The sequence below is a fragment of the Nematolebias whitei genome, chromosome 10 (assembly GCF_014905685.2).
Source record: "Nematolebias whitei isolate Nwh7 chromosome 10, NemWhi1, whole genome shotgun sequence".
In the NCBI taxonomy this organism is placed as follows: Eukaryota; Metazoa; Chordata; class Actinopteri; order Cyprinodontiformes; family Rivulidae; genus Nematolebias; species Nematolebias whitei.
In genome coordinates, this window is record NC_056507.1 from 29,975,841 (window position 1) to 29,989,776 (window position 13,936).

At 41.2% G+C, this 13,936-nt stretch overlaps 1 protein-coding gene across 1 annotated transcript in view; it reads right to left on the reverse strand.

Annotated features, from left to right (window-relative positions):
• Positions 1-7,465: 7,465 nt before the first annotated feature.
• LOC119416468 (mucin-2-like) overlaps positions 7,466-13,936 on the reverse strand; it is an 18,140-nt gene continuing 11,669 nt past the window's right edge. Inside the window, exons 27-43 of the mRNA XM_037683702.1 lie at positions 12,712-12,886; positions 12,375-12,622; positions 12,016-12,199; positions 11,723-11,933; positions 11,436-11,611; positions 11,249-11,318; positions 10,999-11,099; positions 10,868-10,899; positions 10,609-10,786; positions 10,420-10,524; positions 10,285-10,325; positions 10,059-10,181; positions 9,871-9,969; positions 8,093-8,221; positions 7,959-7,998; positions 7,757-7,880; positions 7,466-7,676 (exon numbers count right to left, since the gene is read on the reverse strand). Of these exons, the coding sequence (XP_037539630.1) occupies positions 7,466-7,676; positions 7,757-7,880; positions 7,959-7,998; positions 8,093-8,221; positions 9,871-9,969; positions 10,059-10,181; positions 10,285-10,325; positions 10,420-10,524; positions 10,609-10,786; positions 10,868-10,899; positions 10,999-11,099; positions 11,249-11,318; positions 11,436-11,611; positions 11,723-11,933; positions 12,016-12,199; positions 12,375-12,622; positions 12,712-12,886 (2,247 nt within the window). The remainder of the gene's footprint in view (positions 7,677-7,756; positions 7,881-7,958; positions 7,999-8,092; positions 8,222-9,870; positions 9,970-10,058; positions 10,182-10,284; positions 10,326-10,419; positions 10,525-10,608; positions 10,787-10,867; positions 10,900-10,998; positions 11,100-11,248; positions 11,319-11,435; positions 11,612-11,722; positions 11,934-12,015; positions 12,200-12,374; positions 12,623-12,711; positions 12,887-13,936) is intronic.

A 13,936-nucleotide genomic window follows, 5' to 3' on the forward strand; every position in this document is an offset into this window, starting at 1 on the left:
ATGTATGTATGTATGTATGTATGTATGTATGTATGTATGTATGTATGGATGGATGGATGGATTTGATGGATGGATGGATGGATGGATGGATGGATGTATGGATGGATGGATAGGCAACATTTTTATAATGTGCTTCTAGCTGAAGGGGAGAAGCTACATATTATCCATCCAATCAAATAAATCTAAAATTATGAAAATCCAGTAGAACTCCAGGAACAAGCTTCTTCAAAGTTCATTTTATGGAGTAATGGTTTATTTTGTAATAATTCAATTACACTCAGTTTAGTTACATAGCGCCAAGTCACAACAGAAGTCGTCTCGGGGCAGTGAACAGCAACATTGACCTATGTGATAAGTTTCTATACAGTCCTTCTGTTCTCTCAGACGATCTCAGGAAAATCTGAGAAACATAAGGACTGTAATTACTGCAACACATTATGGCCCAACAAGAGGCCTTCTAACCTAATATTATTAGTTAGATAGTTCTAGAATTGCGCCGCTCAAGGTGGCTGCATGTTGGAGCAGCTCTGTTACTTTCATTCTGAGATTTTGCTTTTGGAAACTTTAATTCCTGTTTTTTCTGGATGTAAATCACAGTTTTTGGACGAGTGGTTCCTCTGATATCAGATGCTGTGCAGCTGGAAGGATTTTTACTGAAACTTTTATAGTTTTAGATATTTGTTATGATGCGTAACCATGGCAACAAGGCAGTTTTCTACAACCAGCAGCTGATTAACGTCTCAAAAGCTCAAATAATATCTCAACTACAGCCCCAAATCTCAAATGAGTTGAAAAGGATGTTCTGTGGATGCATTCTCATCTACCTGCCAGCTGTGCTCGAGTGCCTGACCACTGAGATCCTGGAACTAGCAGGAAACACGGCTTATGACAGCAGAAGGACAGGATCGTCCCTCTGCGCCTACAGTTGGCTGTCCGCAGCGACGAGGAGCTCGGCAGACTGCTGGGAGGAGTGGCCATCGCTCTGGGAGGAGTTCTGCCTGGCATTCGGACGGTCCTTCAGCCCGGGGAAACCGAGGGGCCAGCCGAGTCTGGGTGGACGGATCGGACGGCATCTGCAGCCAGTTTCTTAGGATCCACTGTGGGATGGACCTTTACAAGAGATCCTTCCTGTCTACAGCCATCAGCATCTATAACATCTCTTAATGAAATGAGGATAACGAGTTACAACAACAAATAATTTCCCTTTGGGATTAATAAAGTATTTTTGAATTTGAATTTACCATACCAAGACCATACCAATTTATTAGAATTTGAATTGAATTTGAATTTGAATATTATTAACTATTACAGGCCTTCACAGGACTATTTCCAGTCAGATCATAAATGACTAAACAAAACTCCAGTTAGTTTTTATGTGGATTAAAAAAGTCCTCTCTAGCAACAACCTGTGGGATGATCTGATGGTGATTCTTCACAATATGTGCTTGTTGCTGGAAAGTAAAAAGTTAAAAACAAACTAGGTTGAAACCAAGTTTAAGCCAGGTAATCCAAGTCTTCAGTGATTGCTTGCAGAGAGCTTCTGCAAGTCTTTGTCAACAAGACTGACAAGATTTTTAATACTTACTATGCAAAGAAGAAGAGCACAATCTGACTTCAGTGACTGTTGGTTGCTGCTCACATTACAGAATGGCCTTGTGAAAAAGATGGTTTATAAAAAAACTAAATTATATGCAAATATAAAATAACACATAAATGACATTTGACATACTCAGAAGGCTGTATTTTACATTGTGAGATTAATTATGCGTCATGATTATGATTTATATTTACATAGCCTACTATATGATGTGTAGCTACTCTGAATTTTGAGAAGTCTTTTTACTGGCACAAAGTGTTTTTGTTAAGCTTTGCTTTTTAGTTAGACACTGGTTAATTTTCTTTCATTTCTGAATGGAAGAGCAGAAATGACAACACATGGCAGTTTAAACAACAAATCAACAAGCTGCCATGTGGCTGTAACAAAAACACATTATCATATTAGTTTGAAAGTTTGCACAAATTTGACTGCTGAGGGACTATGTCTAGAATTGTGTGGTTTCAAAAGCTGGAGGTTTATCTCAGTTTTATAGCAAAGGGAAGCCATCTCCCCCAAATATATTTATAGAATTGCAGCAATCTATTTTATGTTAAACCATCTCAATAGGTTGATAAAGGTCGGTACATGTGTTGGGTTCTGTTACCAAAAGGCACAAGGTGAGAGATAATGTTTGTGTGTTCAAATGTAGTTTTAGCAAAATATCTGATGAATCAGTGGACGTGTTCAAATGGAACACAAACTGAATATACATTTACATCTAATCTCTCTACAACCTTATTCAAAATGCTCACTATAATTAATTGTCCTGTATTAAAGGCAAAAATGTCTATGAATCTGTTGGTTTTACATGTATACAACAAAGGTTTGATGTGGTAGTAGCTGGAAGTCATTCCCAACACATAATCTGAACGTTAACAGACAGAGCAAGATCCAGCCACTTACAGAGAGACTGAACATGTTGGTATTTTCAAGACGAAACAAAAACAGCTAAAACGCCAGTAATTTTGCAAAGTAAGATGATCTTAATTTAAGAGTTTGGCTTGAAAGGCGGCGGGCGATATGTATTCCATCAAAGAAGGTTGGTGTTATAACGTCTCAAAAACTGAATGCTGTCATTCAAAAAAGAGCTTTAAAGAGGCCTTATCCAACAATTTGACTCATTCTGCAATAATCAGTTTATACAAATTTTGCTTTTGTTGAAACAGAAATTGTTTGAAATTTGCAGTTAAAAGAAATTATGTTCCTGCCTTACACTTATTTACAGTGGTGGGAGGATGTAACTAAGTGCAAGTACTTCGTTACTGTACAAAGTACTTAAGTACATTTTTCATGTATCTGTACTTTACTTAAGTAGAGTTAAACATGGGTACTTTTGACTTTTACTCTACTACATTTTACATTAAGTATCTATACTTTCTACTACACTACATTTCTATAATGTGTTGTGTTACAAGTTACATTCACGTTGCGTCTTTTGATTTGTTCATTAGTTTGAAAGTAACCAATGATGAGATGGGAGTTGGTTCAATGAATCACTGCAAAGTGGCCAGGTAACATTAGACCCACCTTCAAGAAGAGCTGGACCAATGACATATATTTTAGTATATATGTCATTGGGAGCACCCACAGCACCAGTAACACACCCAGAATGGATTCCACCGCAGAGTCAGCCAGAAGATACGCACCACCCATGACCTTATAAAAAGAATATGTCACGGTCAGCGGCCCCCGCTGCCCCCCCCATCTGCCTAAGCCTCTGCTTTCTCCTTCAAGCTGCAACCAGGAACCAACATTTATATCTTCAAACTATCATCCCACAAACTAAATCATTTCCTTCCATTTCTAGGTTCTGTCTCTGTCTGCTCTTTATATTTTTGTTGTTCTGCTCTGTGTGTGATTTTCTGTTTATCTGATTCTGTTATTCTCCACTCACTCCTCAGTCTGCCTCTCCACTCAATCTTTATCATTCACACCTGTCCCTCATCAGCCACCTGCCCAGGTGCTCGCGTTACTCACTCTCCCTCTGTCTCATAAAAAGCCTGTCTCTCCTTCACTTTTTGTCCGGTGATTGTTCTGTGTTTACAGACATCTCAGTCCTCTTCTATCTTGTCTGTTTCTTGTCCACCTGATCATCTGCTTTGCCTTGTTCCTGATCCTGTTGCCCAAGTAAGTTTTGCTGCACCGACAGCTTTTTGTTTTGTTATTGAAATAAATTGTTTTTGTTTTTGAACTCCTGCCTCGCTCGCCTCTCTGCATTTGGGTTCCAACACTGAGGATCGTGACAGAATATTGAAACATTATTGAAAGATTATTGAAAGACTGTTCAGTACAGTGTTCTGTTGTTGGACTTCTGTGCTCATCATGGATTGTCCATAACGAACACCATGTTCAAGCATAAGGGTGTCCATATGTGCTCTTGGCACAGGACGCCCTAGGCCGCAGTTCCATGATAGACTTTGTCATCGTCTCATCTGATCTGTGGCCACATGTCTTGGACACTTGGGTGAAGAGAGGGGTGGAGCTGTCCACTGATCACTACCTGGTGGTGAGTTGGCTCCGATGGTGGGGGAGGATGCCGATCAGACCTGACCGACCCAAACGTGTTGTGAGGGTTTGCTGGGAACGTCTGGCAGAGTCTTCTGTGAGACGGAGTTTTAACTCCCACCTCCGGGAGAACTTCAAACATGTTCCTGGGGAGGTGGGGGGACATTGAGTCCGAGTGGGCCATGTTCCGTGGCTCTATTATCGAGGCGGCTTACCGGAGCTGCGGCTGCAAGGTTGTCGGTGCCTGTCGCGGCGGCAACCCTCGAACCCGGTGGTGGACACCGGTGGTGAGGGATGCTGTTGGGCTGAAGAAGGAGTCCTATCAGGCCTTTTTGGCCTGTGGGACCCTGGAAGCAGCTGATGGGTACCGGCAGTCCAAGCAACATGCGGCTTCGGGTGGTTGCTGAGGCAAAATCTTGGGCATGGAAGGAGTTCGGAGGGGCCATGGAGAATGACTTCCGCACGGCTTCGAGACAATTCTGGTCCACCATCCAGCGTCTCGGGGGGAAAGCAGTACACCACCAACACTGTTTATAGTAGGGGGGGTGTGGCGCTGACCTCAACTCGGGATGTCGTGGGTCGGTGAGCAGAATACTCTGAAGACCTCCTCAATCCCACCGGCACGTCTTCCACTGAGGAAGCGGAGCCTGGGGACTCTGGGTTGGGCCCTCCAATCTCTGGTGCTGAGGTCACTGAGGTGGTTAAAAAGCTCCTCGGTGGCAGGGCCCCAGGGGTGGATGAGATTCTCCCAGAGTTCCTTAAGGCTCTGGATGTTGTAGGGTTGTGTTGACTTACGCGACTCTGCAATATTGCGTGGACATCGGGGGAAGTTCCCCTGGATTGGCAGACTGGGGTGGTGGTCCCCTATTCAAAAAGAGGGACCGTAGAGTGTGTTCCAACTACAGGGGAATCACACTCTTAAGCCTCCCTGGTAAGGTCTATTCGGGGGTTCTGGAGAGGAGGGTTCGTCGGATAGTCGAATCTCAGATTCAGGAGGAGCAGTGCAGTTTTCGTCCTGGTCGTGGAACACTGGACCAGCTCTACACTCTCAACAGGGTCCTGAAGGGTGCATGGGAGTTTGCCCAACCGGTCTACATGTGCTTTGTGGACTTGGAGAGGGCGTTCGACTGCATCCCTTGGGAAACCCTGTGAGGGGTACTCTGGGAGTATGGGGTACCAGGCCCTTTGATACGGGCTGTTGGGTCCCTGTATGACTGGTGCCAGAGCCTGGTCCGCATTGCCAACAGTAAGTCTGGCTTGTTCCCAGTGAGAGTTGGACTCTGCCAAGGTTGCCCTTTGTCACCGATTCTGTTCATAACTTTTATGGACAGAATCTCTAGGCACAGCCAAGGTGTTGAGGGGATCCGTTTTGGTGGCCTTAGGATTGTGTCTCTGCTTTTTGCAGATGATGTGGTCCTATTGGCTTCATCAGATCGTGATCTACAGCATTTGCTGGAGCGGTTCACAGCCGAGTGCGACACGGCCGGGATGAGGATCAGTTCCTCCAAATCCGAGGCCATGGTCTTGAGCCGGAAAAGGGTAGAGTGCCATCTCCGGGTCAGGGAGGAGGTCCTGCCCCAAGTGGAGGAGTTCAAGTATCTTGGGGTCTTGTTCACGAATGAGGGAAAAATGGAACGTGAGATCGATATGCGGATAGGTGCAGCATCCGAAAGAAAGAGATCTCGGATACAAGCGGCCAAAATGAGTTTTCTTCGCAGGGTGTCTGGGCTCTCTCTTAGAGATAGGTTGAGAAGCTCGATCATCCGGGAGGGACTCAGAGTAGAGCCGTTGCTTCTCAACGTCGAGAGGAGCCAGTTGAGGTGGCTTGGGCATCTGGTTAGGATGCCTCCTGTATGCCTCCCTGGTGAGGTGTTCCGGACACATCCCACTGGGAGGAGACCCAGAGGAAGACCCAGGACATGCTGGAGGGACTGTTTCTTGGCTGGCATGGGAACGCCTCGAGATTCCCCCGGAGGAGCTGGCCCAAGTGGCTGGGGAGAAGGAAGTCTGGGCCTCCCTACTTAGGCTGCTACCCCTGCGACCCGACCACGGATAAGTGGAAGAAAATGGATGGATGGATGGATGTTCAGTACAGCAGGACAGCTTGTCTCTCCCAAAAGAGCCAGACTGGACTCAAAAAACTTTGAAAACCAACATCTTCTGAACTTGAACAAGAAATTCTTGCTGCAAAATTAAAATGTGTCAGTTCATGGGATGTTAGGAGACAAGAGATGTATCCAAATGTCTCGACATTCAGGTCCAAGTTTTGAAAATGGTGTCAGGAAGTTAAAATATTGTTCACTATTGACCCATTACAAGGTTGACTAGACATTATTTTAACTAGAGTTGATGACAAACTGGAGTTGAAATGATCAGTCTGTTCCTTTGTTTGGTCTAATGCTCATTTTTCAGTCAGACAACTTTTACTTAAATGTGTTTACTTAAAATGACACATTGGTTTTACTTTGTGTTAAATAAAAACTTTCAAAGGTATAATCATTCCTCTTTCTTATTTTGCTTAATGGCATTTAACTCTGAATGTCATCCCTGAAATTCTGCTGCACAGAATCTCAAGTCCAAGTGTGAACTGTGTCACAGAGTAAACACAATAAAAACATGTATTATCTCCAGCATTGTTCATTAAAATAGCTCAACACTATTAATGTATTACAGAAAATATACATACGGTATGCACACTTAATGATATTGTAGACCATTGCATTAGGTAATACATACAGCAAGTACTTTTACTTTAATACTTTAAGTGTTTTTAAAAGCAAATACTTACTTTTACTCAAGTGAAAACGTTAATGTGGTACTTCTACTTTTACTAGAGTACATTTTTGACTGCTTAATTGTACTTTTTCTTAAGTACAGTGTTTGAGTGCTTTCTCCAGCACTGCTATTATATTCTACCTAGTTCAAACTCACTGCTTAAAATCAAACACCAACACTGTTGTTAAACTATCTTTTACTATCCAACCTTGATCTTATATAAAAAATTTTTTTGGTGACAATTATTACAAATGTTTTTTTTTTCCATTCAAAAACTATACTATATTCTGGTTAAAACAAAAAAAAAGTAAACCTGTTTTAGCAAGATTTTTACCCATTCAGTACTTCAAATGCAGCAAAGGAGCTTGTTTCTATAGGAATTAATTTTTATTGCTCACTTTGTTAAGAAGATTTAATTTATTACAAACAGCACATTCAGGACCTCAATAAATACCAGTGACATGAACTGAGTTGCATCTTTTTATTTGATCAGTAGATCAATATTCAGTACAGAATAAATGACTGTCAGATTATTAGAACGGTAGAAGAAACACTTTAAACATGTTGTTATGAGGAAAGATGAATCTGTCACACCAGTGTGAAGCTTCGTTTTCTGCGAGCAGGTTGCACAGCAGGTGTGGTGCACTCTGTGTGGCCGCAGCCGCACTCCTCCACGTGCATGTAGGAGTAGGAGACGCTGTCCCCATTTAGGCACATCAGGTTGATGGTACGGTGGCTGAATTTTGTTTCCTTACAGCAGGAGCAGGAATGCTCCATCGCAGCTGCTGCTTCAGAGTACCTGTGGAAAACAGGAGCACATGCCTGTAGCGTTCTGTGACTTCCAGGAGGAGTGAGAAGTACAGCTCAAATCATCCTTACTTGGTGAAAGTGTTGCATGAACCTTCACAGTACGGCATTTCCACCTCCTGCTCAGTCTGACAATCACGGTGGTTAATATGGGTTTTCATGGTTATCAACTTGCATGCTTTGTCTTTCTCCACACCTGTGCAAAAATACTTATTATTAGCTTATTTTCATTTGTATATCATTCATGCATCAGAAACAAAAACATAACACTCACAGATTTTACAGCAGCCGTTTGCATCAGTTTGAATTGTGTTCTAAGGAAGAAATATAGAAAGCGTCAACAAAATCTGCTGTAATTTTCCTGTACGCACAAACATTTCAGATTTGTGCGGTAAAATTAATACTTACGGGCAGGCAGTAGCTTTCTTGGAATGGTGGGCAAACAATTTGTGAACTGAAGATGGAAAATATCTCACCACGCTCAACACAAGTGTAATACTTACACATGTTTTCAGGTGGTGACCAGGTTTCTCCTTTCTGAGGAGATAGATGAAGAAACGCACACAAGCAACAGCAAATTTAAAATAAAACAGTACCACTTTACAATAACACTCCCCTTATAGATGACTAATAAATAGTTTATAGATACATTATTAATTCCTCTATAAACACTTTATAAATCATTAATAACCACTTATTATGCATTAATTAAGGGTGACAGAGATAAAACTGACCAGTTTCTTGCCAAGTAGTGAGCCAAATCTGTTCACCTATATATTTCATCTAGAGTTGTTATATTAAAACATTTCAGACTAAGTTACTACCTTGTAGGCACAATAAGTATTTGTAAACTTATTTCTTTAGCATATGATATTGTACTTTATCACTGCATTATAAGTATCAAGAGAGGGGCGCCACAGAAACACTACAAAGACCTCATCAAGGCCTCCCTGAACATGAGCCATATCGACCCCCAAAACTGGTCCACGTTCGCCACTGACCATGACTCCTGGCGGTCAACCATCCACGAGGCGGGGTCGTTTGAGACAGGAAGACATGCTAGCTTGGAGGACAAGCGAAGCAGGAGAAAGAACAGAGCACCCACTCCCACCCCTGACCAGACATTCACTTGCAGCTGCTGTGGCCGAGGCTGCCGCTCCAGAATCAGTCTTATCAGCCACCAGAGGGCCTGCAGTCGTGGACACCTTCATGATCTTTGGAGACTAAGCCAAGCCAGAGATAAGTATCTACAACTAATATTATATCCTAAAAAATAGGTTTACAAATGCTTATTGTGCTTACAAGGTAGTAACTTAGTCTGAACTGTTTTATGTAACAACTCTAAATGAAATATATAGGTGAACAGATTTGGCTCACTATTTGGCAAAAAACTGGTCAGTTTAGTCTCTTTCTCACCCTTAATTAATGCTTAATAAGGATTGAAGGATTCAAGGTTCTTTATTTGTTGTTCCACCACATGTGGTGCATGCGGTGGAATGAAATTGTGTACACAGGGTCCCAGTTACATCCAACAAAAAGTATTGAAATGTAAAAGAAAAAAGTAATAACATCTAAGATATGAACTAAGAAAAAACTTTAATAAAAATACACGAAGCACTAGTAGTATAAAATAGCATAACAGAACAGCAGCATGAACATGAGTCTGTGTGAGCAGATGAGTACGAATGAACACAGCAGCATGAAACAGATCAGCAGCAGCAACATGAAACAGATCAGCAGCAACATGATGTGATTCTTCACAGTGATTATTCTGGTTAGATATTCATGAGTCTAACAGCTTCTGGGTAGAAGCTGTTCCTCAGACTAGTGGTTCTACACTTAATGCTCCTTAATCTCCTTCCTGAGGGGCGCGGGGCAAAAAGTGTGTGTGCTGGGTGAGTGGGGTCCTTCATGATGCAGGTGGCCCTCTTCCTGCATCTAGAGGTGTAGATGTCTGTGATGGTGGGGAGACTGACTCCAACAGACTTCTGTGAAGCCTTATTAATGATTTAAGCAGTTATTAATGATTTATAAAGTGTTTTATAGAGGAATTAATAACATATCTATAAACTATTAGCCATCTATAAGGGGAGCCTTACTGTAAAGTGGTACCAATAAAACATTATTATGTTTTTAATTAATTTCACATTTTTGGATTCAGAACTAACAAAGGCGACACGACTTACATCCAAGAGCTGCTTGGTACCATTTATATCCAGGACACATTGTCTCTGCACACACTTCCCACAGCATTCATCAAGGCTAGTTTCCACGTATTCGTAACCCTGAAACAGAAAGTTTAGTTCTTACATTCAACACACCAAAACACAGATGTCCTGGGTGGCAGATGTGTACAGAAAACAATCCTTCTTACCATGTCACACTTTTCTTCACACAGCTGAAACACGCAGGTTATTTTGAACAGACCAGAATGTGGGTCGACCTGGTTGCTGCAGGTACAATCCTGACATTCATGTGCAGGAACTTTAGAACCGGGCTGAAGAAAGAAAGGAATTGAGTTGGTGCTTGGGATTTTGGTCAGACAACACAGAACCACGTTCAGCAGGATTCATTAAAGGTGATATAAAGAATCTGTTTACCTGGTATTCAACATTCTTGTGGACACAAACACGTTTAGGTTCTAGAAAAGTGCAAGACATAAGCAAAGAGGGTAAATTGAATAATATATATTTTTTAGTTTGTTAAATTTAAGTTCAAACAGAGATAAAGCTCACCACATATATGCTCTGGGCAACATTTCCCCTCTGGGACACTGACAACTGGCTTATATCCAACCGGACAGTTCATGTTGTTAACCGAGCAGGTGTTGATCTGACATTCTGAGGAGAACAACACATTTGTACATTTCCACAATAAACAGTAATTTATAAATGTTAAATAAATAATGATTATATGTCTCTTACGGCAAACAAAGGCAAAACAACAGGGGTCCTTAGGATTTGTTTGGTTCACAACGACAAACCCTGGACCAGTGCAGTTGACAATGGGTGGTGTTGGGCATGTCTTAGGCTTGCAAATCACAGTTTTGGTGAGCTCATCACAAATGCAGTCCTGGCATTTGTACTCGAACCTTTCATTAAACTGAAAGTGTAAACCACAATTGTAAATGAACTGCCTTATACAAGTAAACAATCCTTTTTAAGATCTGAAGACGTCGCTCACCTCACGTGGAATGCCCTCAGGATCAAGACATCCTGTTGGGGAAAGAAACAACTGTTTTGCAGGACTTCATAATCCATAAAATTAATAAATTCATATCAGTTGTACCTGTTCAGGGTATACATCACACTTACCACATTTTTCAACACATATCCCTGATTTTTTGTTAAAGAGTTTCATTCCATCTGGACAAAAGCAGCCCTCAGTGGTGTGGTTTGAAGTTTGTTCATTGGGACTAAGGTAAAATACAAAATAGTACATCCACAGGTTAAATCTATCGGGTATAACCACATAATTATCACCACTTTCCGTTATCAGGAAATGCTCAGTAACATACAATGAGCATAACTATTAAAGCTAATATAATTTTTTGTGAAAACCTACTTGTCTTCACAGGTTGGTTGTTCAATTGGACCACAAGGCTTGTAAACTTTGTCAGATGGGCAGTCACCAGCTGTTGGTGAAGCAAAGAAGTGCAGTTAAATACAACAAAGGTAAAAAAAAAACAACAACTTATTTTCTGATTCCAATGGCACTTTCATTAGTATCAAAATACTGAGGGATAGTTTACCACACAGTTTGGTGTGGTTTCTCCAGTAAATGCAAACTCCAGCCTCAGCACAAACAGCAGCATATGTCTGCAAACTTGTGCACTCCACCACTGGGTTGGCAACATGGCAACTATCAAAAACACATCCTCTGTAGAAATTGTCTGGAGAAACCAGTGGATGACATTGAGCAAAGACACTGAAGGAAAAAGGCAAACAAAAATAAAGTTATTGGGTTTTATCTGCAGTGTGTAAAGAATTCCCAAATACTGTAGCTATGAACCCATTCAGAGGAATAAAGCACGCCCACCTGCTCTTTAGCAGGTCACAGATGGAGTCTGGTTTGCATGGAGTTGGTTCCAGTGGAGGTTCAGGGTTATTGGTGGGTACTGCAGGTGGTGTTGGGCAGTTGGGTTGATAAAGGTCATTAGCTGACCAATAGTCAGCCATCACTGCACATCTTTCCACCAGCTGACCAGATGGCAGCTTGCAGTCATCAGCCTGGTTATTGGTGCATGTTCCTAAAAGTGTGTTAACAATTACGGTCTTACTCCATACTGAAGATTTTTCATATGAGAGAAATTTGAGAGAGACGTTTCTTACCACAATGACCCTGTGTGTTTTTGCCAAAGTGCTGATATGGAAGGAAAACACTAAACCCTGTCATTCCAAATTTAATGACCACATTGAGATGAGGGATCTCAAAAATCAAGTTTATGCCAGAACTCATTATCTTAACACCTTGTTGTGTGTAGGGTAAATTTAAAGTTTTTCCATTTTTCAAGACCTAGAGCAGAAATAAAACATAACACAGCAAGTTAAAAACCATACCGGAGCTATTTTTTTTATTAAAAATAAAGGGATTCATGATTGTATAGTTTCAATTGGTTAATTTTAGTACATTTTTTAGAATATAGTATATGATAAAGAATCAAGTGTGCATGGATGAAGTATAGATTTACCTCCAGGTTTGGAGCTCCAATAAGATTATGATTGATAAGTGTGACAACTTGTATTCCATATGCTATAATGAGCGATCGTGGACAAGAAACATCTTCAGTGGGATCACAAAAGACGTTGTCAATATAAATCTTTAGATTATATTTTGATGTAACTTCCTCCATTAAAACATAGGTACAGTTTCCTTGATAACTGTAGTATAATCCATCAAATGTGATGTAATGAGGATCTCCCCAGCCTTCACACTCACCTAGAAATAAAATAAAACAATACAATATCAAGTACAATTAAATAAACTTTTCACAATCAATGACAAAGCATAGCAAAGCAACAACTTACAGTCACATGCATAATAGTGACAGCAGTAGTATTCATCATACACAAGGACTGCTTCTTTTCCATTGGTACAATTTATGATCTGGGGTGTTGGACACGTATACTCAACAATTTCAATGGTATTGTTCTCGATGCATCGGGCCATAGTGCAGTTGCACAAGAAAAATGTCTCATTTTGCTTTAGGTAAAAAAGAAAGGTATTTATGAACATAATTTGTACATTCAGTTACTATAGTTTGAAAAATAAATGTTTTTTTTGTAAAAATGCTAACATACACAAATACGATTTAACATATTTTATTACTAAATTTCAACTGTATTGAAGCTATTATGCAAGAAACAACAAAAGTCTTACCACAACATCCCACTCAGGACATGTAGGTATGAGTGGTGTGGGTGTAGGAGTTATTGCGGTGCTTGGGCAAATGTCAGTCATGTTGTGAATTTCACAAATATCAGAACATATCATGGTAAGACAAATGCCTGATCCAATGGGATGCATATCAAATATTGTATCCCCTAAAAGTGTAAAAGACAAACAGGTTAGTTCAGAAATGAATACAGAAAACCATTAAAAGGTCAACAATTTGAAAGATGTAAATATATTATAAGACTTTTTGTTTCTTACCTGGACGATAATGATTGTCATCAAAAATACAGAAGCATTCAGTTGTGGAACTTAGTGTAGTTTCTGTTGGTGGTGTTTCTGATATTTTTGTTGTAGTGGATGGAGATGAAGTTTTTGGGGTGCTAGGCTCTGGGGTTGTAGTTAGCTCTGGCGTTGTAGTGGGTGGTGTCGGTGTAAGTGTAGCTTTTGTGGTGGTTGGCTTGGGGGTTGTAGTGGGTGGTGGGGGTGGAAGTGTAGATTTTGTTGTGGTTGGGCCTGAAGATGTAGTAGGTGGTGTGGGAGGAGGTGTAGATTTTATGGTTGTGGTTGGCTCAGGGGTTGTAGTGGGTGGTGTGGGGGAAGGTGTAGATTTTGTGGTTGGCTCTAGGGTTGTAGATGGAGGTGTGGGCAGAAGTGTAGCTTTTGTGGTAGTTGGCTCAGGGGTTGTGCTTGTTGGTGTGGGTAGAGGTGTAGATTTTGTTGTGGTTGGGCCTATAGTTGTAGTGGGTGGTGTCGGTGGAAGTGTAGCTTTTGTGGTGGTTGGTTTGGGGGTTGTAGTCGGTGGTGTTGGAGAAGGTGTAGATTTTGCAGTTGTGGTTGGTTCGGGAGTTGTGGTTGGTG